The sequence below is a fragment of the Pimephales promelas genome, chromosome 19 (assembly GCF_988280905.1).
Source record: "Pimephales promelas chromosome 19, fPimPro1.hap1.1, whole genome shotgun sequence".
Lineage (NCBI taxonomy): Eukaryota > Metazoa > Chordata > Actinopteri > Cypriniformes > Leuciscidae > Pimephales > Pimephales promelas.
The window spans coordinates 16678449-16705537 of record NC_142787.1 but is presented as its reverse complement, the minus strand read 5'-3'; the positions used below and the strand labels follow the sequence as shown (position 1 = coordinate 16705537).

Sequence of the window (27089 nt, the reverse complement as noted above, 5' to 3'; positions counted from 1 at the left end):
CAATTTGTTTAAGCCTCTAAAAGTTTATTTGACAGCAATATCTTACTGACAGGTTTATTATCTTTATCTAACATGTTTTATGACATACAGGTTGTACTCAACCAGAATAGATGTGTCAAAAAATGGGGGCAGATAACAAATGTGCATGACCAGTTAAAATGCGCCGGTGTTTTATTTACTAAATATTAAATCTGAACCATTTGGGTTTGTGACAAATATTAAATAATGTAGTCACAATATCAAATCCACATAGCCTATAAATTCACACAGTTTTTGTTTAATGTATACAATATGTCGTAATACTGTGCAGTAAAATTGGAACTTTTGTACACTACTGTTCAAAAGTTTAAGTCAGTAAGATATATTTTTAAAGAAATTAATATTTTCATTCTGCAAGGATGCATTCAAATGATCAAAAGTGAGAAAGCTTTCAGTTAATAAATCCTGTTCTTTCGAACTTTCATCAAAGTATCCTGAGAAAACTGTCTCACACTTTCTACAAAAATATGAAGCAGCGCAACATTTTTCAACATTGATAATAACATTGATTAATCAAAATAAAAAATCACTTCTAAGTTGCTGCTTTTTCCTTCTAATCTGATGTTTTAAAATGTCTGAAGATATAAATAATTGACTATAATGTGCTTGCTGAAATGTCAAGCCTGTAAGATGATCGTGCCAGGTCATCATTTTTACATCAAACATCATGCACTGTTATATTTGCCTGAAGGCGATGTTTTACAGGATCTAGGTGACACCCTCCCCGTGTGCTGAAGGGAATGAATTTCCCATTACGACCCACATGAGGATGTTCATTTGTGTGAATGATCACAGACTTGCTGAGCGATGTTGTCTGGGATCAGGAGTTTGGCATTTGAATCATGGGAGATCAACTATCTGACACAACCATTAACTGTGGCCTTGATCAATAATTTAACTCTGGTAATTTAGGCTCTATAATTAGGGATAGTGGATGGTGTCTTGGCTGCTTTCTAGGTTGTGGCTATCGTAGTTATGTTGCCAGATGAAAATAACAGGCAATAACGGTCTCTTTCTTAGTCTCTCCATCTAATATGGGCACCTCAGAGTCAAACCCACTTGATTCAAGGTATTCCGTGAAATCAAGAACACAAAGTACGTTTACATTGTTTCAAAGATATTTTGCTGGTAAACAAGAGAAAAATACTGATTAAGGTTTTGAGATTTCGGGCTTTTCACGATTTTTTTCAGACGAGTGCAAAGTATGGCTGTCACGGTACCAAGTAGTTTACTCTTTGTTTGTTATAATGAAAGAATTCTGCGCTTCTGACTAACTTACTGACTAGCATCTCTGATAGGCCATTGCGTTCACACACTCAACAGATATCTATTTGGGTCTCACTTTATATTAAGTGGCTTTAACTACTTACGTTGAAATTGATCATTTGATACATACATGTTTTTACATTTTACTTATATATTAAAAATACCAGCATGTACACTCTAAAAAATGCTGGGTTGTTTTAACCCAACTTTGGGTCAAATATGGACTAACCCAGCCGTTGGGTTTGTCCATATTTGACCCAAAATTGGGTTAAAACAACCCAGCATTTTTTAGAGTGTAATTACAGCTGTAATTAATTGATGTAATTACATTTGTAATTACACAGTTGACCCTTCCTTTACACCTTAACCCACCCGTATACCTACACTCTAAAAAATGCTGGGTTGTTTTAACCCAATTTTGGGTCAAATATGGACAAACCCGAAATGTTGGGTTAAAAATGTAATGTAAAAATTTAACCCAACGGCTGGGTTAGTCCATATTTGACCCAAAGTTGGGTTAAAACAACCCAGCATTTTTTAGAGTGTACCCATACCATCACACATGTCCCTAACCTTACCGTATCACACCTCAATAGCAAACGTGTTTCACAATACAATGTGAACACAATAAGTACATTGTACTTATTTTTTGATGCAAGTAGATAGTACTTAAAACCAATTAATATGGAGTGGGACCTGTTTGTTTCTACTATAAATGTATTAAAGTCTGTTTTCTTAAAATGAGCCAGAAACCCCCATTTCAGTAGCACTTCAATGTACCAAAGTTTACAGTTTTATTCAGATCTATATTCTAGTGTTGTTTTTTTTTACTGAGGGTTTTGTTCATACATCATTGACCTGTTGATATTTAAATCCTTGAAATATGGTGAATCTCTTTTCTTCTGTGTCTGTTGACAGTATTTTCTGGTTTACAATGGATCTAGTATGGAGTGATAAAAATATATATCAAAAATCCCTTTTGTACAAATCTTTTAGCGATTTTCAGATTTCTGTTCTGGGAGTGTATACAAATTAGTTCATTTTTACTTAGGTAATGCCTTATTTGCATATTTAAAATTATGCAAAATCATGCTTGCAATTCTTTGCAAAACATTTTTTTACAAGTATGGTAACATCTTACCCTATTCACCGTGGGTGTCTTGCCTTAAAAATGATCGGTCAACCACTAAATCAATGTAAAAATTGGCAAATAAATAAATAATCCACTGCATTTTGGTTATCTTAGACTTGTAGCATATGAAAGAATTTAATCGATCCAGCTTTCCCGTATCTGCATTTTTAATAGCTCTTATTGTTCATTTTAAAGATGTACAGAATGATACATCAATGAAAGCGGGAAGCTTGAACAAGATCTACCTAGTTTTATGTTACATATAACAAATGAACTGAGCAGAGGCCAGATATTTGATATAAATTTATAAAAAATGAACGCTACGCACAGTTTAGGCCTCTAGGACATAGAAAACTAATGTGAAATGCAAAGTTTGATATCATCATATCATTGCTTGCTGCTAATGAGTGTACACAGTCAGGGCCATAGCTGGGGTATCTAGGGCTCTGAAGCAGGTTGTTGCTGTGGGCCCCCTTTAAATCATGTTCCGGGGCAGATGCCCCCCTGTGTTGATAACCCCCCTCGATTGAATTCATGAGGCCAGAATCGTCATCACCTTTTGTCCCGCTAGCGCTGGCCTTGTGAGTCGTAAATGGGGTAAAGCTGTTTTAACAGAAGCTAGCAGTTTGTTTTGTTGTTTTGTCCCATGTTCTTGTGTTACATCCAAGAATCGATTGTCTCTACCCTCAGACCATAAATAAGGTCTGTTTGGCATTGAAATATGAGGACACTTGGGCATGATAGGTTTCAGTGTTTGTTTTAGAAACCTTCCACACAAGGCTGGTTTTAAAATAACATACAATGTATGCTGCTAATGTAACACGGGCCTTTTGTCTCATGTTTTTATTGATAGGTTTGTAAAGTATCTGTTCTGATTCTGTCCTTTGAAAGTCACCTTAAAAAACAATATAAAATATATATATATATATACGTATATATATATATATATATATATATATTTATATATATATATATATACACACACACACACACACACACACACACACATGTATAACAAATGTTTGGAGAGTTTTAGAATTCATATATATGCGTGTATACACAGTACATACAAACTTTTATGTCAGATGCGATTAATTATGATTAGTCGATTTTACAGCACTAATTTCTGATTTCACATATGCTGTGTGTGTGTGTGTGTGTGTGTATTTACAAACTTTTATGTTAGATGCGATTAATCAAGATTTGATATAGGAATTTGGAATTGTATGAATGCCGTTATCTACTTAAGTGTAACCATTTTGAGGGATAGACGAGATGGTAAGAAGAAGTCAGGGTGAATTAAGAGAGCTGCTCTGTGCCTTGTTCAGGCCTCAGTGTACCACAGCTCAGATTAAAAGAGCAGAGGAGTTGAGGTTATCACGCTTCTGAGACTAAAATAGACCCTCTGCAGCCCAGACCGGCCCAGCCCAGACCGAGATGTGCAGGGAGGATGCGCCACTTAGGGCAAGTAAAGATGGAGAGATCAGGCAGTAAAAATCGTTCATCATTTCTGTTCCACATCAGCACTCATTCCAGCCCAGCACTTCACGAGAGTCCATGTTCCCCCACAGTACTGAAACAAACCAATGAAGTGAAGGGAAAGGAAAGATCAGAAAGAAACTTGACTTATACATCTGAAGAAGATATCGGAAAAAATGCAAGCAGTGCTTGAACAGTCAATGCTGATTAACGTTTTTACTGCATGTTATGCAGCTGCTTGTGTGTTTTGGGTGGTTGCTAGGGCATTGCTACAGAATGTGATAGCTAGATTGTTCTGATTAGTTGCTAGGACATTGCTATGGTGTTCTGGTTGCTAGAGCATTGCTACATGGTTTCTTAGGTGTGATTGGCGGCTCAAGATTACTACTATGCAGTTGCTAGGGCGTTCAGGGTGGTTGTTAGGGCATTGCTATATGGTTGCTATGTTATATCAGTTGGTTACATTGCTAGACCATTCCTATACAGATGGCCGAAGTGGTTGCTAGGGCATTGCTACATGTTTTCTTACAGTAGATGTTGGTGGTGCATTACTAAATGCAGTTGCTAGGGAGTTTAGGGTGGTTGCTATGATGTTATGGTTGCTAGGGCACTGGTACATGGTTCTAAGGTGTTCTGGTTGGTTCTAAGGAATTACTATACAGTTACTACGGAGTTCAGGGTGGTTGCTAAGGCATTTCTAGGCAATTGCTAGGGTGGTCCACATGAGGGATTGGGTGTTGTGGGTGGTTGCTAGGATTTTATAGGTGGTTTCTGTGGTGTTCTGGTTGCTAGGACATTGCTACATTGTTTGTTAGGTGTTCTGGTTCAAAGGCATTAATATGCAGTTGCTGGGGAGTTTAGGGTGTATGCTAAGGTATTGCTATGTGGTTGCTAGGGTGGTCCACATGGGTTTAAGGCTGTTTTGGGTGGTTGCTAGGATGTTCTGGTTGCTAGGGCATTGGTGCACTGTTTCTTAGGTGTTCTGGTTGGTTATATGTTATTACTCTGCAGTTGCTAGGGAGTTTAGGGTGGATGCTAAGGTGGTCCCTATGGGTTCTAGGCTGTTTTGGGTGGTTGCTAGGGTGTTCTGGTTGCTAGGGCATTGGTTCACTGTTTCTTGGGATGTCGGGTTGGTTATATGTCATTACTATGCAGTTGCTAGGGGAGTTTAGGGTGGATGCTAAGGTATTGCTATGCAGTTTCTTGGGTGGTCCCCATGGGTTCTAGGCTGTTTTGGGTGGTTGCTAGCGTGTTCTGGTTGCTAGGGCATTGGTAAACTGTTTCTTAGGTGTTCTAGTTGGTTCTATGCCAGCAAATTACTATGCAGTTGCTATATAGTTCAGGGTGGTTGCTAAGACATTGCTATGCGGTTGCTAGGGTGGTCCACATGGGTACTTGAGCATTCTGGTTGGTTTCTGTGTGTGGTGCCCTGGTTGCTAATTATGAACACTACCGATGATTGTTTTGTTTTTATTTGGTTATATAATTCAAAAGATCAAAACAAACACAAGATCTTTTTTCAAAAGGCCATAAATCACCACCAACATGCTGTGGCTTACAGGAAAACCCACTAATGGATAAAAGATTAAAGAATGATATATGTTCCATGTGAAAAGGTTTTATATGATAAAGATATTTTTTTTCAATTCCAAGTAGCAAACATCAACAGTAACAAGGCGAGCTTGAAATGCACCACAGATGGACAGACACGTGAGGGAACACGTTTGTTGCCTGTTCCATTCTTAACCGAATGTGGAAGCCAGATTATGCTGAAAAAAAAAACTATGTTTACAAGTCGGCTTACTAAACATCCCATATCTTATCAAAGAGAATACTGTAAATCTCTCTGCCCTCTTCCCCACGCTCATCTGATACATTAAAATTCAGCAGGACGTCCTAGATTTCAGCACACTGAATCATGATGCTCTGGTAACTCCTGAACTTTTGCAGACCTTTTCTGTGTTTCCAAAGAAAGAAAATGCATTTATTCTGTTGGTGAAAGATGCTGCAGCGAGATGACCTTTGGATCAGCTGCCTGTCTCTTCACAAAGCTTTTGAACTTCAGTAATCGAAGTGTCAGATGTTTTGTGCTCTGAGGTAAAACATAGCCGGCAGGGTAGAGTTGCCAAATCCTTTACACACACAGGCACACACAAACACAAACGCACGGCAGCAACTGAAGGAATGTTTTCAGTGATCGTTACTTGAATTAATGGCTTGAATTAATAATGTCTTAACAAAATAACATCAGGGACTCGTCAGAGAAAACTGCTTCCTAGTTGTAAACACAAAACGATATTACAGTTCTGTCAAAATAATGCTTCTAGTGAATTCAGTCATCAAAATATACTAATTTACAGTATAAAAATGGATATTCATTTTGAGTTCACATTTAACAGTGTAAAGGTAAATTAGGGTTTTGAGCATTAGACAATATAAATGTCAAAATAGGAAATTGTTATATCAAAATGATTAAAGCTGCGAGCAGCATTTAGCGGTGTTCAAGCAGTTCGGGCATTTGAGGCCTTTAAGCACAAAAGCATCAAAATACATTAAGCTTTATGTAGCAAGCCACTGAGATCACAGATGGACTAGAACATGTTTTAGCATGATTTACTATGATACACCACATTTCAGTGTGATTTTCATTATTTATCATGTTCCAGTGTGATTTACCATGAATCTAGCATGATTTGTCATAGTTCATAGTTAGTAGGTTTTGGACAAAATTCAACATAACTTGTTGTGTGGCCTAAATAATTATTGATCTAGACAGTCCAGAGAATAGGCCTAGATTGGGTTGGTTCCGATCGGGCGAAAAAAACAGGGACTAGTTCGCAAAAGTAGGCTTTGGACAAAATTCAACATAACTTTTTGTTGTGTGGCCTAAATCCAAATCGGAGATATATATCTTGTCCGTCTTGAGCCACGGATCACAGTGGTGTAACATTGAGGCTAAGTCAAACGGTCTAGGAGTTATGAGAAATTTAGTACTTTTGGTTGCTGTAGTGCCACCTATTGGCCAATCGGGGTCATGCTCTGATAGGTTCTCGCCAATTTGAGGGCCTAGCATCTGGCTGAGTTTCAAGTCTCTAGGCCTTACGGTTTTGGCTGCACGATGCGTAGCAATTACAATAGGTTTTCAGCACTTGGTTGATATACAAAATCAACTTGTACAAATACATAAACAATATGTTATGGTAGGAAAATTTTGAGCATCCCTACAATTTCCCTTTAATCCCTCACATTTTCCTCTACTTCTTGTGCTGTTGTAATGTTCTTTTATTCTGTGCTTTTCACTCCATTTGAATCTTCACTTACATCTATCACTATTCCCCCTCCCCACAATAAATCCCTTTTTCCGTATTTCTCACACATATTTCACTGACAGCATAGGCCACCCATCGGTTCTCTTCTCTGTAAGGCTGTCAGGTCGGTTTGAGTAGGACATGAAAGTGCTAAATGGCTCCGTGATGGGCTGAATCAGAAGGTTTAATGACAGCCGGTAAGGCTGCGCTCAAACTTTTAGCCCATTCTCTGTCACCCCATGGGGGTCCGGTTCACAGGCTCTCACGGAGCGCAGAGAGGCTGATGTCATTTCCATGCGGCAGTTTGCCAGGCGCACTGTAAAAAGCCTTCTTCCTCTAGAACAGTAAGAACCCCTCAAAGCAAACGCAGTGAGTCACATTTCCTCTTCTGCGCAAATCCCTTCCACTTCATTTAGCTTGTTAGATTCTTACACAAGATGCATCTTACCCTGAAATCAGTAAGCAAAACATGGCTGCAGCAAGCCGAACACATCAACATAATGTTTTACCACTAATATGGTTCTTACTGTATTTCAAGATTTCCATATAGGCCTATATATGTAGAGCTAACCTACTTCTGGATATGTTTTGGGGCCGCTGTATATAGAAACAACACGGGGAATAACAAAGGAAGGACATACCTGCAGCTATTTTCTTCCTTTGTCATTGTAATGAGTCCAAATGTGGATTTTAATCCCAGCAAATTAGTCCCTGTTAATCCTTGATAACCTTTTAATAGAGGTTATACACATACACAATGTCCAGTTAGAGTAACAGAAGCTATGTCAACACTCAGTACTGCCACAGCATAATGTTCAAATTCTGACGTACGCTTTTATGCATGCAGTGTCTCTAAACAGAGCTGTTATGAATAAACTAATTCTATTAGAAGGAGTTTGCTTACTGTGAACTGACTAATAAACTCTTTAATGAGGATTAGAGATTCACATACGCAAATCTGATTGAGACAATCAGAATGTCTCGGTATCATCTACTGAACAAATCTTTCTCTATCTCTCCTTGTCCTGTGATATTTATATTGCAACACATGGTCACCGGAAAAAAAACGTGCCTGGGGCAGCATTTCTGCAAAATTATTACGTTGCTCGTTTTAAAACACGGTCAAAGTGTCTTTTATCATGACTTTTGTTCCAGTGGATTTGTTTAATATGTGTAGTGCTGTACCAGGTGAGTTACAGAGCAAGATTATGTGTCATAAAAGCCTTACATTTGGAACTGGTTATTAATCTCAAGTGCCACACCCCCTTTTTTGAATAAACATGAAAATGCACAATCCGAACTTAAATGGTTGTAATTCAAGAATGCTTTGGAATATAGATGTACGTTTGGTCTTGTTTTAAAGATTTTTGTAGAAGTTGAATAAATTGAGAAAGTGAAACAGAAAAAAAAAAATTGTTATAGAGGTTTAAGTTTATGAAAATCAAAGTTATATATTATATTATATATATTATAAAAATTTTATTATTCATATTTTATATAAAATATTTTTTTTCAAAACCTGGTGAACTCTAAAACTGCAATAGCTTTCAGTAAGATTTTGTTTGGGTGCAGTATCAAACTGTTTTACTAGATGACAACCAGACTCCATTACTGCCCACATAAGGGTGCCTACATTTCCATATGTGTTTTAGTGATATGAACCATTATTTCTACAATTTTCATACAATTTATGAAGTAGGCATCCTATTCAGTAGTAGTAAGGGAAGTTTGGTATATTTTGATATGAATTCAACCTCTATTTATCGCATAAAAAGAACACGAATGTGCGTTATAGCTCACAAATCATTTTTTCTTTTTATTTAAAACATTTTCAGACCTTTATTAAAAAAATAAATAAATAAAAAATAATGGATGTTATCTATTGGCATGAAAGCAAACTGAGGTGTCTTCCATTCTTTCATGACGTTCATGTTCATCACTACTTCAAAATAAAGGTCTTAACACGCCTTAGGAGTATAAAAATATTCTTGTTGCAAATTGATAGATTGCGGCTCTTCTGTAATTTATTTTGAAAACTACAGATTGTAAGCTTTCAAATGATATATAGTTTGTCAATATTAGTTTAGTATAGGATATTACTGTTTTAAATATGTGGTGACACTTATGGTGACAACAGAGCTGAACGGTAGCAAAGCTAATGTTGTTTTGATCATATTAATGATCATTCTTTTACACAATTCCCTCCTTTTTTCGACTGTGTTGTGTTTTCAGTTAGTTTTAGGTGATGAATAGCACCCAGGCAGCTGTCAAGGTCACTCTGTATCAATCCAGCAGCCTACTGTGTAACATTAGCAATGCTAATAGGCTAACGTGTGTCTTCCTGTTAATCTTTTCATTTTATTAATTTATTACTTTTCCTGTCTTTTTTTGGGTCTCAAAGCAGTCGTTAAGCCCTTAGATGTTGTTATCTTTTGTGTGTGTGTCTGTGTATGAGAGAGAGAGAGTCTATTTGAATTTTGTGTCAGTGTATTTGTCGTTAGGACTGCGCTTGTTTGAATATGCACATTACAACATGAGTTTGACTGTGCATACTATACAAACAAATATGCTCTACTACTAACCTTGTCATAGTGCATTCTGGGATTGAGCCATAATATACTGGTTGTCTCTGTACTTACAAAAACAGTGACTAGTTGAAATGGTCAGTTTTTACTCACATTTGGTACAAGTGTTAATTTTAGACCCTGGATGTGTATCTTTATGAGTGGGTAGAGTTAGTACAGATATAGTTTGCGATGATATGTGTTTTAGCGGTGTGTGAGTGTACTAAGCATGCGTGTGTGTGAGATAGTGCTGGAATGGTGATGGGTCAGGGCGCTGTGAAACATCAGGCCTCACAGCCGTTGGCTAATTTTAGCCCTTGTGCACTGTACACCGCTACAGTATCTCTCACACAGGCAGATTAATAGAGTTACAGAAGCCTCTACTGTATCACTGCTGTTGCCCGAGCCATTCCCAGAGACAGCAGTGGGAGGAGAGAAATAAAAAGTGTGGAGATAGAAGGAGGTCGAGAAGACGAATAGAGAGGAAAACAAGAGAAAGTATGGAGCTTGAGCTGCGGTTCCTACATAATTCTAGTTTTACAGTTCATTAGGGTCACATACAGTATGAATAAATAGGAAATGTATGCGATTAGCGCAATTTTCATTCAAAAAACGTGCAACACAGTCTTTTTGGAAAAACATGTGACAGTGCCTGGCGACATTTCAGCAAAAGTAAAATTATGTTGTTTCTTGCTTGTTTCACGACACTTTCAATCTGAAATGTCTAGTGAGCGGCACAAAAAGTACATTCAGTTTTATTCAAAACAAATGACAAATTCAGCTACCTTTTATTATGGTGGTTGTTGTATATATTTCATTGTGGCGAGCAGGACGAGGTCGGGGGACGTGAGAGCTGGTGTCGTTCATCAGTAACCGTTCTCTCACATCCCTCGACCTCGTCCTGCTCGCCACATTCATCAGTACGGAAATTAAATGGGGAGTGGCGCTAAAAGACGAATGCTCTCATTTGAAAATAAAGTGCCACATAAACTAAACCCTACTCTAAACGCAACCATGTGTTAGTTTAATATGAATTGTATGTATAGGTTTTGGAGTTTTGCTCCATGTTTTCAATCAGCCTAGGTTGGATTTAAAGGACAACTCCGGCGCAAAATGAACCTTTGGTCTAATTACACATTGCTACCTAGTCAACCGTTATCTGAGATTTGTTTTCATGATTGCCGAATGTAAATAGTTTTATCTCTAAAAACAGTTTAGCCTATAGTGCTAGTATAATGCTAGTATATAGGGCATAGAGTAATGACAAGTAAAAATCGCTTGTTATTACCACTAACAAGGCTCAAAATAGCCCCACACTAAAACGACAGCATAACAAAGGTCCCTACATTCAAACTGAAGCATTGAGAACTTTGTCAGTGTCCATACAGTTTAATAAGAAGATATTTTATACACACAGTCAACTTCGCGAATACAGGAAGAAGCCATCTTTGAAAAATAGTCTCTACCAGTCGATCTACGAACGCAGATCCATGTGCGCTGAACTGTGCAGAATCTCATATGGTCCGTTGTTTTCGGAAGACACACAAACACGAACCGTTTTCTTCTCTTCAATATGTACACGTAGCCTACTGTTCGCGCTCACATTATCACCTTATTCACATCTCACCGGTGGACATGGATCGCATTCTTAGATTGACTGGTAGAGACTATTTTTCAAAGATGGCTTCTTCCTGTATTCGCGAAGTTGACTGTGTGTATAAAATATCTTCTTATTAAACTATATGGACACTGACAAAGTTCTCAATGCTTCGATTTGAATGTAGGGACCCTTGTTATGCTGTCGTGTTAGTGTGGGGCTATTTTGAGCCTTGTTAGTGGTAATAACAAGCGATTTTTACTTGTCATTACTCTATGCCCTATATACTAGCAGCATTATACTAGCGCTATAGGCTAAACTGTTTTTAGAGATAAAACTATTTACATTCGGCAATCATGAAAACAAATCTCAGATAACGGTTGACTAGGTAGCAATGTGTAATTAGACCAAAGGTTCATTTTGCGCCGGAGTTGTCCTTTAATGCATGTACGTTAAAGCAAAATGCAGGTTTTTGTTTGTTTTTTTACTAGTTTAATCACAGAATGAACCTCTCAAAATCATGTTGTATCGCTAGTATAAGTGACCCAGCAAACATTGTACTGGTTACCATAGTAAACATATATAAGAGTAAAAAATAAAGAAGACAAAAGGGGGGGGGGGGGGGGGACAAAACAATACTTGGATATACAGAAACTCTAGATGTCACTGGCTGATGGTCCTTAACTCAATCTGTTTGCAATCACATAATTTTCTATAGGGCACAGCTGATTGGTTCCTGCTGTATCAGTAGCCAATGACCTCACTGCTCAATCTTAAAATACTAGTTCAGCATTTGCTGTAGTGGTTGCAGCACGCTTTCAGAAACCCGACTTCTTCCCCAGTTCCACCTATATAGATCTGCTTCCGGTAATTCATAGGCTATATTGTACAGCAAAACTATGTTTTACTTGTGTGTTGTATATGTATTTATTGGCAGTAGCAATAACCAACAGCAGCAGCAATGTAGCAGATCTATTCCGCCAAGACCAAATAACATTGTCATATTACCATGCCAAACACTCTGTGAGTTATCATGACAGAAATGCGTTAATTTGGTTGCATTCCTCTGGGAGACCTTTGCCTCAGGATGCACTGCTCTCATAAGCCTGATCATACTTCCCATGAGGCACTAGGGCACAGTGGAACACGACTTACAAACCCTCTGGGGTTTATACATCCGGGACAGATAACATCATTGTGGAGGAATGCAACTGATACACAATCAAATCACTAACTAAAGAGGAATCTGCCTCCAAACACCATAAACCAAGACGAGAACAGAAAGATAAACAGACTTTGAGAAGGAGAGCGAGCTGGAGAATAATTGATATTAAGTAAGTGTTGACCGCCCAAGGCTTGCTCTGGCATTCACCGATCTCTCTGCTTGACTCTATTGCCTACTTATTACCATTATAAACTATTTTTCTTTTTTTATGTCTATTCCTCCTACTCCATTCGGTTTGTTCATCTGCTCCTCTACAGCTGCTCATTTGAAAGAAACATCAATCTCACTTTACATTTATAATTATATGAGTAAATACTGAGAAGTAGCTATTCAAACTCGAAAACTATCATCAGGAGACATATATATATATATATATATATATATGTATATATATATATATATATATATATATATATTAACTGAATACTTAAATGTATCAAAATTATTAAAATGTAAAAGATAAAACCCTGTTTTCAAATAATTGTTTTAATTGTTTATGATTCTTTTATGAAATAGTCTGTAATTAAACTTCCTTTTACTACTTGTAAGGCAAATCATTATTACTATTGTTTACAATTAGGGATATAGATTTGAACAAATCCCAAAGACCAAGAATAATTCCTAAAATCATATAGCTTGTAGACAGTGCTAATAGTTTTAGCGTATGATTTTCACCTGGCGAATGGTACAGAGATTGCAGAATATCTGGACTCTGGACTGGCTCATGTGTTCGATCTGTGTCCATGTCCGTGCCTGGTAGGGGTTATCTGATGCTGGTGGTCTGATCTTTTAAGTGCTGTGTGTGCCCTTCCACCAGTAACCTTGAGCATTAATAGAGTGTTGTTGCTTCGCATTCCCATAGTGCTTTGCTTCTACACAACGCTGTTGTTTGTTACAGAGACCAAAGCGGAAACCTGAATGAAAAAAAAAAAATGTAAAACACATTATTTTTATGTAAACTACAAAAGAATGTCTTAAAGCTATTATTATTCTATATGGCGAAATTGCTTATCCAATTGAGCTAACTCTTTTATCCAAAGTGACTTACAGGAAAACAATCGTGGAAATGGTCTCTTTGGAGCAACCTGGGGTTAATTACTTTTGTTCAAAGGTAGAATTGGGGTAAAATGCAATTAGGATCTCAGTTTCTCTCATGTTGGTGAATTACCTCCAACCATACAACTCAAACTTGGACATTTTAACTGTTAAGTCATGAAACGCAGTGAACGCAGATGCATCTATCTCCAAAATGTGTCAGAAAGCAATTCATAAGCCAACAAGTATGGATTCCACAAGGCAACCACACAACAATTGGTACTATGGACATTAGCATTTTATAAACTGCTTCCTTTTACAGCTAGTTTTCCCTTTCAGGCCAAAAAGGACATGGCTGAGCAATTGTTTGAGGATAATCTTGTAAAGAAATTTAGTTGCAGAACATTGTCAGCATGTCTATTGCTAGTTACCTTAATAACACCACAATTGCTTTAAAATTACCATTTTTTACTTGACTTGTTACCACTATAGTCCAATGCAATAAGTTTAACTTGGCCGCACACTTGCAATGCATTAGCCAAACATTAGTGTCCTCTTTGCAAGGTTTTTAGTTATAATCCTTACCAGAGAAACCTGGTGTTTGTCTGTTTGTGGATACTTAAGATTGGATTGATTCATTGGCTTTGAAAGTCTTTTCCATGTCAGCACTTCCTGATATTGTTCGCCAGTCCCATGAGGTGTATTTACATGACTCGGAAAACCAATATCGATATAATGCTAGTTATACAAGATACAGCCATTTCCTCAGACCAATTTGAAGGTTAATGTGTTTTGACAATATTCTTGACCCCACAGCTCAATGACTTTTACAGCTTTAAATTACGAGGTGCCACTGGATTTGACTTTTACATTTGACACTTTTTTCCCTAAGAAAACTTAAAGTTAAAGTAGCCTATGTAATGTCTTTGTCACTTAATTCACCAAATTGAACTCCAAAAGTAATGTTTTCAAACAGTTCAAAAAAGAGATAGCCCCGCCCCAAACTCACACCATTGTCTGAGGCACTGTTGTTGACACACTTTAAAGGTATATTCACAACACATACAATTTCCATAATGTGATGTATTTTAGAGTAACATAGCAGGAAATGATATAGGGCAGGCTTTTTCTCCACCCACATGGCATTAGATACATGTCTATAGGGTAGATGAAAGTATATATTTTGATGAAACCATTGACAAGGGACATTTGAGAAAGTTAATATGGTTCATTTTGATGTTTTCTTGAGGATGATAATATATGGAGATATGAGTTCAAATCAGTTCTCATTAATAAAAATCCATTTGTGATGAAAGAAATTCACCACATTTATTTTGTATTCCATAAAGAAATGCTTCTGTATCACATTGCAAGCATTAAACTATAAGAGAAATCTGCCAAGACAGTTTGGCAGTCTGTTCTGTTAACACATAATGACGCCTCAGTTTCTTTGCGGTAACTCAAAAATAGTGTGAGACTACAAAAGGTCACCACATCTCACTGTGGGTTTTGTGGAGCATAAAATGAACTTAACCCATCACCGCAGCGTACAGGCCCACACCATAAGCAGCCATTAAAACGACATCAAATTCACACCTTAGTAATTCCAACCGTATGGGGAGAGCAAGAGCAATTTCATAGACATAGATAACAATTACTTTCAGCTTCAAATCCTACCTTAATTTGGCAGGGGGAATTTCCACAGCAATACAGGGTTTATCATGCAAAACCAGTTAACACTGAAGCTGGGAAAAAAAAAAACAAAAAAAAACATAAGATCTTTTTTTGGGTTAGTAAGTATTGAGATTCTCCAGCCAGGGCTGTATAATGAAATAACTGGCCCGGATAGAAAAGAAACTGAGAGATGTGTGGAGGTAATGGGCTTTTCATGCAAATGAGGGATGGCTGAATTAGTGAGGGTGCCCACGGAGGCATTCAGGAGAGAAGATCGGCTTTGTTCTGAGCCAGGGCCGTTGAAACCTTTTATCCCATGCCGTTCGCTAACGATGGACGATCGCGCTAAGCTATAACATGAGCTTGTCTGATTAACCAAGAGAATCGGTCTCTTTGTTCATGTTGGATGGGAGGTGATGTTTAAAAGTTTCATCCTGAATTGCAATGTTAGAATATTTCATGGAGTGATGTGGCATGCTCTTAAAAAGTCAATATGAAATCACAATAGGCTCATTGGAATAACTCTATGGGCCCTATTTTAACGATCTGAAACGCAAGTAGCAAGCGCAAAGCGCAAGTAACTTTATGGGCAGGTCTTGGGCGCTGTTATTTACTGGCGAGATAAATGACTCTTGAAGTTTAAAAGTGGCTGGTCTGAAGTAGCTTCATTATTCATAGGTGTGGTTTGGGCGTAGCGTAAACAAACCAATAAGAGCGTCATATCACATTCCCTTTAAGAGCGTGATGAATGAGGTGCGCTTGTTCCATAGCCCAATTCTATTATAACGGCGCATTTACCAGGCATCGGTTCACAGCCGAAGAGATCGATGTTCTTGTCAGAGTCGTAAAAGAAAGAGAAGGGACATTGGCGATGGGACAAAACCACCCAAATTAGTTTCGGTTAAACATGCTTATGATAATATTGGTATGTGTAAGCTTTATGCCTATTTTTCCCATCGTCATGGACACAACAATGATTTCCCTCATGTTTATATATTTTTACTTATAATAATGTATCATTTGCAAAAAGTAAAATGCTTCTGTATAGATGAGAGAATCATCTACAGTGTATGCGTGTTGTTCACACTCTGTATGGCCAAGCATGTGCGCTTAAAATAGCATCTGAATGTTCGTGCAACGCGCCTTTGACTTTAGACCAAGTTTTTTCTGGTCAGTGGTGCAAAATAGCACCAGGGATTGTTTTTGCGCCGAAACACGCCTCCTTTTTGCGTCGACCCGCCCAGGGAGTGCAAGTTCATTTCCTAGTTTACCGACGTGTGAAAAAAAGCCCGCTTTGAGCGGGTGCAAAATAGGAATATAAATACATCAGTGTATAAAGTCATTTGCGCCGGGTGCTTGGGCCCTATATCTCCATTTTTGTTTTCTAAAACTCTTACTTAAACATACAATTCACTGTAGTTTCCAGCTGAAATGAACACTAAAAACGCTAAAATACCTGGTATAGCATTGCACTTGTTACAACAAACCAACATAAAACGTTAACAGATTCATGTTCATCTGTTTCAGATTAAACTAAATTCACTTTTAATGCTACTCACCGGACATTTCACTGGACATGAAAAGGGCAACATAATATATTGTCGCAGAAAAATCACCAAAGGCACACTTTTCCAATTAACCTGGGTTGATTAAAATGATCCTTAGTACTTTTTAAATATGCATCCCATATACATAAGTGCATGTTATTGCAGAGAAATATATTATTAATATATTAACTGTCACCGTCCCACAGGTGGGACGTTTGCCACTATATTTTTAAAACAATAATATCTTAGTAAATACCTTAAATAATATTGACAAACTATATATCATTTGAAAGCTTACAATCTCTAGTTTCCATATTTGGTGACTGATTTTCAAAATATATTACAGAGGAGTCATAATTTATCAATATAAAACAAGAATATTTTCATACTCATAAGGCGTGTTCAGACCTTTATTTTAAAATAGCAGTAAACATGAAAAATCATGAAAAAATGGTAGATACCTCAGTTTGTTTTCATGCCAAAAGTTCAAAAGATAGAATCCATTCAATTATTTTGGAAAAAAAAGGTCTGAAAAGTTTGAAATATCAAGAAAAAAATAATAAATTCACCATTTGTGACGTGGCAGCTAGCTATGACTTGCATGCGTGTTCTTTGTATGTGTTTCTTAGAGGTTCAATTCATTTCAAAATCTGCCAAACTTCCCATACTACCTCTGAATAGGATCTCTACTTCAGAAACTGTATGAAAATTGTGAAAATAATGGTTCATATCACTCAAAACACGAATGGAAATGCCGGCGCCCTTATATGGGCAGTAATGGAGTCTGATTGTGCCCTAGTGAAAAAGTTTGGTACTGCGCTCTAACAAAATCTTACTGAAAGCTCATTTTTTGAGATATCAACCTAAAATTTGAAACACAACTTGTTCAGATTTTTGGCTTTGATTTTTCTGCCGTTTTAGAGTAGCCCAGGTTTTGAAAATATATATTTTATGTAAAATATGAATAATTAATATTTTTGCATTGTACATTTCCATAAACTCAAACCTCTATAACTTTTTTTCTGTTTCACTTTCTTAATTTATTTCACTTCTACAAAAATCTGCCAAATGTCTTCTTTAAAACAAGACCAATCATATGTCTATATTCCAAAGCATTCTTGAATTACAACCATTTAAGTTCGAAATGTGCATTTTCATGCCTATTCAAAAAGAAAAAAAAGTTTATATTTGTACTGTAATCTTTTACAAAAAAAAAAAAATTGAAAAAAAGTTTATTTTGTCTGGCATCTCCAACTCCTCTTATTTTCCAACCCCTAAAATTACCTGTCATACAGAGACCACTTCACTATTCATTCAATTCGCAGTAAATAAGATCAAGTCCTGCCATGCATTTTTACTCCTCGAAAATCCAGTCTCACCCAGAAAAATGTCACATTACGTGAGTAAAATGCAATTATTTGGGTGTGAATTGTCTGAGAAGTTGTTTTACTCTAAGTTATGTGAGGCTATGTGAGTTATATAACAACCACGATCTCTTTCGGTTGACTTCACAGAATAAGCAGAAACAAAACAAGAATAAATGTGTATCTCTTCCACATACACACATACACTTCCTCTCAACCCTTATCCATTTCTCTGCATTATTTCACTCCGTTTAAAATTGCTACCCGCTTGCATCTTGCCAAGCCTGAATTGATTTTTTCAGCATTCAAAGCCTTTCACCCCTCTGAGTCTCTGTTGTGCCAGCACACAATGTAGTTTGCATATATGACTAATCATCTGCCGTGTTTATATGTAATCTCATATCATTTCAGGCCACGTCCCTCGTTTTGTATCATCCTCTCTCGTCTCTTAGCTGTATCGCTCTTGTGAAACTCAAACCAAATCTACCTTTGCACAAAACACATGCAAATATCCCAGGCGTTCACTAAGAAAGACAGGGACTCTTGCAATCGTGTGTAAGAGTACCTAATGTTTCACAAAAGTGCACGTGGGCGGCGTTCTCCGTGGTTTTCAACTGGTGGGTCGTGACCGAAACAAGCATCAGGGTCTATTACAACAATGATATGCAAATTAATAAATGCAAATGAACATAAAACGGTGCATATTTAGGATAGCAAAAATAAGTATCGCTCTTTTTATGTACTGTATTTTGAATATTTGGCCCAGTGTTTCATTTTGGTCTTTTTTATTTCAAACATACTGCGTTTCCAGTGGAATACTGCGTGAAACTAATTATTTTTTAATAATAATAAAAAAAGATTGCAAAAAAAGATGTTGTTTATCTCTTTACAATACAGCTTGGGCTGGTTTACCATAAAAAATGCTGCATCGTGGTGAGTTACACTCATTGTTTAATGTAAAATCTGAACCCTAAAGCAAAACCAATTGAGAACCGCTGCAGAATATAGAACAGCCCTTTTTCACTGCAGTTTTATTGATGCAGAGCTATTAAGTATCAGACCTTTTAGTAGGCGAAGATGAGATGGATAACAAATGTTCTCTTCTCTTTTGTTGACTGATGTCTTTGGGGTTAAACATAATTGTTTTGAATCCTCCAGGGCAGTTGTCAATTCGCAGATGCTGCTGTGCTCCCGTGATGTTCTAGTCTCACTGCATTATTAGCTATATAAATCTACAAAGAGGTGAAAAGGCATGACATTCTCAGCCGTGACTGCATAGTAATGCAGAATCTGCTCAACATCACATGGGTTATTAAAGGGGTGGTTCATTATGATTTCACTTTTCTAACTTTAGTTAGTGTGTAATGTTGCTGTTTGACCAGAAACAACATCTGCAAAGTTTCAACGCTCAAAGTTCAAAGCAAAGGGAGATATTTTCTTTTTAAAGAAATTTTTTTATAAGTACTACAACAAACGGCTGGTATGGACTACACGACATTCCTCATGGGTTAGTGACATCACCAACCTTAGAATTTACATAAACCCCGTCCAATGGACACGATAGTGTTAGTGCTCACGGTTCCCTTGCTCAAAAGTCTATTGGATTTTTGAATGGGTTTTTGCTAAATTGCCTGAAATAAGGTCTGTGGTGAATAAAGCCTCTAAATATTTTCACATTTTGATCTATGACATAAAACACACAGTTATAACCTGCTTGTGTTTTTTAAATCTTTATATAGGCTTCAAAATGTATACATTTTGGATTAACTTGGAAAGATTATCTTGATAGACAAAACGTGTAAGGGTCATAACTCTTTTTTGAACAAAGATCTTAGTTTTTGCGATTTTCCAAAAGTCTATGGGAAAAATGCATAGCTTTTACGATCGAGGGAACCCATGCGACGCTAAATTCCGAGTTGTCCTACAAAGTAACATCATCACTTATAGGCACTCTATTTATAGATTATCAAGACAGAATATGCTAATCAATGACTAGAAGATAATTACACATAAGCTCATGAATTCATCTACCCCGCCCCTGTGCAGGGAGCAGCAGCAGCTCATTTGCATTTAAAGGGACAGACACAAAAAACGGTGCATTTTTGCTCACCCTCAAAAGGTGACAATTTTAACATAACATAAAAATATCTGTGGGGTATTTTGAACTAAAACTTCACATACACACGACATCAGAGACTTATTTTACATCTTGTGAAAAGGGCATTGTCTTTAAGAGCAGGAAACAGGCTAGGATACTTAGAAGACTTATCTAGCAGCATTTCAGTCTGAGGCCACGTTCATCAACAGAATATGGTTGTAAGTCCTGTATTAGAGTGCTTAATACAAACGCATTCTTTAGCTGAACTTACACCCGTACATTTTCACAACTCGCAAACGTATTCTTGGAAAACACACTCTGTGTGAACGGAACCGGACTGTCTGTCACGTGTGTTAATGCGAGAGAGCCACTCTACAGCTGCACAAATGCGTGTTTACCGTGTGTTGCGTGTTTTTGCGTGTGGTTTCGCTTTGGGTAACTTAATAGCGACGGAGATACTCTAGCTCCCCTCGGTTATTGAAGATCTGATGGACGAACGCCATATTGGATTTGACTTTGGTCACTGTCGGTATGGTTACTGGTAGGGAATAGGGGCTTGACTCCAGTTGCACGTTCATATAGACAGTATTCGAGACTTTACGGTAAGTTACTGTTTGAACAGGATGTTTCAAGACTCTAAGGAAATGTGGTTGTCAATAATTCAACTCTGAAATGATTGTTGTAAACCCCATGGCCAAAATACATAGGCTATTACAATTCAAAAAAGTTTTGGGTTGGATTTATATATATATATATAATATAAAACTATAAACTATATAATATAGTTTACATATAATTAAATTCTGTGATTAACAAAACAGAATTTTTAGCAGCCATTACTCCACTCTACAGTTTCCTGTTTTCTCAATATGCAAAATAGTGATTTGTGTTTCCAAAAACAAAATACCATCCGGTGCAAAAGCTAATTATTTAATGAAACCATTGACCTTTTTCTCCTTGTGTTCCTCCTCCAGATTTTTCATATGACGTATGACCTGGCGAGTGCTGTGGTAAGAATCTTTAATCTGATTGGCATGATGTTGTTGCTGTGTCACTGGGATGGATGCCTGCAGTTCCTGGTGCCCCTCCTGCAAGACTTCCCTCCTGATTGCTGGGTGTCCTTAAACGGTATGGTTGTAAGTATTCAAAACTTTTCATTACTCTTTCAGAACTATTTTGTAATTTTGGACCAAATACTGGATCAGGTCAAAATGATCATTTGATAAGTGGATAAGACATGATTTATTGAAAATATTCTCTAAATGTTTAACTGCTCTTCATTAAGAAACTTGGTAATGACAGTAAATACACGTTGCATTCACATAGTGTCAAAATTACCGTAATTACGAGATGACGTGAGATGTTCACATGACGGGACTTGCTCGTTTCTGTGGCAACTCTCTCGGATCCAAGGGTGGCTTTGTTGGTTATGACAGTAAAATACTTAATTGTGACATAAATTCACCTCCTGCGAAATACAGAAGAACAAAGAAAGCACCTGGTTACACTGGTAATATTAAAATGGCATACTATGGTCGTTGGCAAACTACTATAGTCTCTGTTGTCCATCTGCTGATTCTCTGATGCATACAAAACTGAAAAGCACTAATCATTAAATCATTTTTGAGGCACTTAGTAACAAATAAACTAGATATTTCACAAACAGAACTATATACACTGTGTATGCATTAATACATCAATTCAGCAAGGATGCTTTAAATATATCAAAAGCAACAGTAAAGAGATTTATAATGCAAATGATTTCGGTTTCAAATAAATGCTGTTCTTTTGAATTTTCTAGAATTCCACAACATTATTAAGCAGCACAACTGTTTTCAACATTAATAATAAGAAGAAAATGTTTCTTGAGCAACAAATTAGCATATATTATAATTATTTCTGAAGGATCATGTGACACTAAAGACAGAAAACAATTCAGCTTTGCTATCACAGGAATATATTTTACTTTAATAATAGGCTAATGTGTAAAAACATGTTTATAATATATGTTTTTTAAACTGTATTTTTAATCAAACAAATGCAGCCTTGGCGAGTGTACAAAAAATTAAGAAATCTTACTGATCTCAAGTGCTTAGTTCGTTTAGATTAACTAACATTCTGAACACAAAGTTTACCCAAACTAGGGTGAATAGTTTAAAGGCCTCGATATACTTCAAGTGAAATCGAAGAACGAACTGGTGTGACGTCATTTCAAACAAAATCAGGCCAAAACGAAGTTCATTTTGTGTTTGATTCGGAAGTTCGAAATAGCTTTCCAAAGCGGGTAAACATCTTCGAACTATCTTTGGTCCATGGCGATGATGTAATAGGTAGGTGTGCTCTGAGGCTCCACCTTCTTTGACGTGGACATTTTCTCTAGTTCATTTCTTCTGTTCAGTACCTCAAGGTCGGACATCCGCGAGTAAAAAGATGAACAAACTGGATATAGCTGAAAATTAAGTTGAAAATTCGAAATAAAAGACACCTTTTCGTGTTCTATACTGTAGAGCTGCTTGTTTTTAATCAATCTAATGAATACAGTGATTTATAAATAAACGCGACTTTAGCTACTGAAGTGTCGAATTGCAGAGCTCGTGCTTTCTTAACTACTGTTTTTTTCACCGCTGTCATTTTTGTTGTGTTTATTTTGTTATTGAAAGGAAAGTGTGCCTGTGCGAAAGAAAATGAACGAAAATGAACTTGGGTATATCAAACGCCTAAAGTGGGCGATTATTGGCCCCAATAAGCTGTAATGTGCAATGGCAAAACCTAAAAACATTGAATGTCAAAGACTATTTACCTTGCTAGCCATTGCTGTTAAAGCCACTGACATTTACATGACGACACAACAGTCAAATGGGAAAATTTAGTTTTTAACTTCAATTTGTTTGACCAACTCACGAACGGACGTCTGAAACAACTAACACGACACAATAACATCAGTTAGTCAGAGTAAAATAAATGAAAGAACCCTGAGCATATGAATATTTGGACCCATTGCTGTTAAAATATAAGAGGCACTGGGCAGAACATTTTATACTTGACCTTTATCAACGAGAGCTGTTCAACTAATCAGGACAGATGGCTCGCTGTAGTTTTTCACCACACATCATGTTGGTGCTAAACGGATGTTAAAATGCCAAGACCATTTTTTTTCTTCTCCCAGCTTTACGAATGAGTTCAACTCATATTCCAGGTCAAATAACATTGCTGGTAAAAGCATTAGGCTTTTTTTAGTAAGTCGGATTTCTCTGATTCCCACTAACAAAGATTATGCATTCACTTTGAAAGTGTGCGCGGAAATCAGCAGACGGCATGTGCAAATCTCTTTGCATATTCTTCTGAGCCTGTTAGTTTGGCATCACATTAGATAGCAGGCTCGGGTGACGGTGGTGCTGGGGTGATATGGCTGTTCGTGCTTACGCAACCATACCCCCTCCTCAAGTGCTACAGGGCTCAATCTAACGTTGAGGGTCTCTGTGTGATACTGTGGGGCCCTCGGCTGTGGAGGGCCTTACCGGGAATCATTGATATTTCTGTTTTGAAATGTTACGAAACCTCTGGCTATATTGAACGCGACCTTCTGACAAATTAAAGTTAAACCCTCAGCCATGTCTGCTTTCTCTTAGAAACATTTTACGTCAAACGCACTACTTGCCTCTTCAACCCCGACGGAATAGATGGAAAGTATGCATGCGATAACACACACGAAAACAAGTCCTTTGTTATAGCTCTTATGCTTACAGGAAGTGACATAACTGTGCTTCAAATATGTACTTTAAAAAAAAAAAAAAAAAATCGAAGCAAATTTCCCTCATCTTTGCACTCTGAGCTAAAGAAGAGGTCAAGCGCTCATGGCGTTTGTTCTGCAGTTGGATGTGAGAGGAATTTGAAATCCCCCCTTGTGGCTCTGATTTAAAATACCAACCTCAGGTTCCTGTTTTTTTTTTTTTTTTTTTTTTAAACAGAGAATAGGAACATACTGTTGTGCACACACAAGCTCTATTTCAAAACCTAGTGAGCTACCTATCTAGGCAGCATGTTAAGAAACCATATGAAGGCTGTTCCAAAAAGTAGATAAGTAAGATACCTTCTTTTAACTATATTTGGTGTGCATCCTTCAGTTAAGTCTATCTCAGAATGCATTTTACTGAACTCACCTTCTGGGAAGTTTCCACTTTTAAGCTTAGAAGTCATAAATGTGTATACAAGTAAAAAAATACTAAAAAAAGATTGTGATGGGCATTTCTTTTTCGTTTCAGCAAAAACTTGTAGTTTTGTCACTAATGCAACAAAATGAAAAGCAAATGATGCACATTAGGTGTTTAAGTGATGCTTATCTTTATTTTATCCTTCTTGCATTGCCACAGAAATTGATGTGTAATGTAATTTTATCACAAAAAAAACCTGACTTCATAAATAACTAAATGGCTTGTATTTATGGCAAGCTTTGCAGATATCCTTTATCAACAAAACACAGAAGGACCTATACATCAGAGTGACGTACAGAACCATTCAAGTTAGCATAATCCTCAACAAGGCATGGATTTGATCAAAAAATACAGTGAAAACAGTAGTATTGTTAAATATTATTACAAATTCAAAACACATGCTTTCTATTTTAGTAAAGTTTAAAATATAATGTATTCCTGTGCTGGAGCCAGGAGCCATTACTCCAGTCTTCAGTTTCATAGTATCAATGTATTTATTAAACTTATAAACTGTGATTAAAAAAAAAATTCTGGATTCTTTGATGAATAGAAAGTTCAAAAGAACAGTATTTGTAGTTCATGTTGTGTTTGATTCGGAAGTTCGAAATAGGTTTCCAAAGCGGGTAAACACCTTCGAACTATCTTTGGTCCGTATTTGGAAAAAGTCTTTACTCTTACACTCTAAAAAATGCTGGGTTGTTTTAACCCAATTTTGGGTCAAATATGGACAAACCCGAAATGTTGGGTTAAAAATGTAATGTAAAAATTTAACCCAACGGCTGGGTTAGTCCATATTTGACCCAAAGTTGGGTTAAAACAACCCAGCATTTTTTAGAGTGTACATTTGATATATTGAATCCTTGCTGAATAAAAGCTAATTTCTTTACCAAAAAAGCAAATTCTATAATCAATATTTACAATTAAGATTCCAGTTTTTATCTCCAACTAGAGAATAATGACAGTGAAAGCTGTTTTCAGCAAATTCCGACATAACTTGAAGTCTTCTCCAAGACCATTGCGGCTTCAACGATCAAACATGCACATCCACCCCGACTAATAATATTGTAAAACAGTCAATTTGACTGAGATTCATTCTCTTAAAATGAGCTTTTGTTATTGAGTCATCAATTTCGCAGGTGTTTTGATGCGACATTTCCTCAGCGATGGGGTTTCTAAACTGATAGAGATGCACCACCTCCTCATTTCTGTAAATTATATCAAGACTGCATCATTATTTTCCATCTGTCTCATTCCCCTGGGCTTTGTTCAGATAAATGCCACAACCAGAAATTCATAACAGAAACAAACAGAAAATCAAAAGGCAAGGAAAGTGTTTTGTTTTACTTTTCTGTACCATAAGACTCATTCATTTTGAGTACCTTCTTGGTCTAGGTGCATAATCTTCTCTCTCTCTCTCTCTCTCTCTCCTTCCCCGAGTGACTTTGTGTGACTTTGAATCAATGACCTCCCTGTGTACCTCTGCACCACTTTCTCCTCCCCAAAAAAATCAATGCAGATGAAAAATGAGCAAAGATTCCCAGTGCTGTCTTTTCCCTGTGCACGGATGGGGGTCCCAGAGGGAGGCGGTGGCCCTGCTGCTCAGTAATTCAGGGTTTAGACGGGCGAAGATAAGAAGGGGATATAATGCCCTGGCGGGGGAGTGCTAATTGGGACATTGAGTCTGAGTAGACAGGAGGCGACACTGGCTGTGTTACCGGCCAGGCTGTCGGGTTAATTTAGCCATCAGAGAAGTTAGCGTTGCAGGACTGTCTGGGGATCTCGACATGCCTCTCTTAGCAGGATCCAAACTAAGTGACTGTAACTTTAAATCGCTGTATAACTCCCTTATTTGAAAGAGATAGTACAAGATGGGTCACATTCCAGACTTGTTGCATAATTTCAGGGTTGCCAACTCTCACAATGCCCAAGTAAATATCACGGCAAATGAAAGAAGCCAACGTGCTGCACCGACCGTTTCAACTTTCAAGAATCGCGAAGGCGTTTCGAAAGCCACCGAAGATGTTCAGGTCGCATTGTGAAACGTAGTATTTGTGCACACAAAGCAGATTTACACTTGAGTTGTTCATTTTTTAAAGTAGAATAATAGTAACAGCTGACATATACGTTTACAGCATTAGTTGGGATTTAGCTAACTGTTCCCATTTATTTATTCAAATGAGTCGGTATTAAGTCAAGATCCGAATCATATTGCAAGCTTATGAATATTAAACTATAAAACAAGCCATGAATCACTATAGTGTCACCAAATAGATTTAAAAGATTAATTTTCAGGATATATCCATCGTTACCATGGATGTCTATAATGTTTATTGTCATTTATTGCAGGAAAAATGAATGTCATGCATTATATAACAACATTACATGAGTTTGAAAATCTTTTATCTAGCTGAAGTGTTAAATCATGTATTAGGCAAGCTTGTAACCTACTTTTCAATACTAAAAAAGAGCCTCAAAACCTCAAAACAGCAAGCATGGTCCCTCTGAGAAGTTGTGAAGCACCCGGCCAGTTCACACAGGATTACTTTTAAC

General features: G+C 37.1%; 1 protein-coding gene and 1 long non-coding RNA gene across 2 annotated transcripts in view; one reads left to right on the top strand and one right to left on the bottom strand.

The window, feature by feature from the left end:
* hcn1 (hyperpolarization activated cyclic nucleotide-gated potassium channel 1) overlaps window positions 1-27089 on the top strand; it is a 112238-nt gene that overhangs the window by 35229 nt on the left and 49920 nt on the right. The window contains exon 3 of the mRNA XM_039688126.2: window positions 21303-21464. Within this exon, the coding sequence (XP_039544060.1) occupies window positions 21303-21464 (162 nt within the window). The remainder of the gene's footprint in view (window positions 1-21302; window positions 21465-27089) is intronic.
* The window catches only part of LOC120490739 (uncharacterized), a 56969-nt gene continuing 51202 nt past the window's right edge, over window positions 21323-27089 (bottom strand). The window contains exons 2-3 of the long non-coding RNA XR_005625122.2: window positions 21667-21796; window positions 21323-21448 (exon numbers count right to left, since the gene is read on the bottom strand). This is a non-coding gene — a long non-coding RNA (uncharacterized LOC120490739). The remainder of the gene's footprint in view (window positions 21449-21666; window positions 21797-27089) is intronic.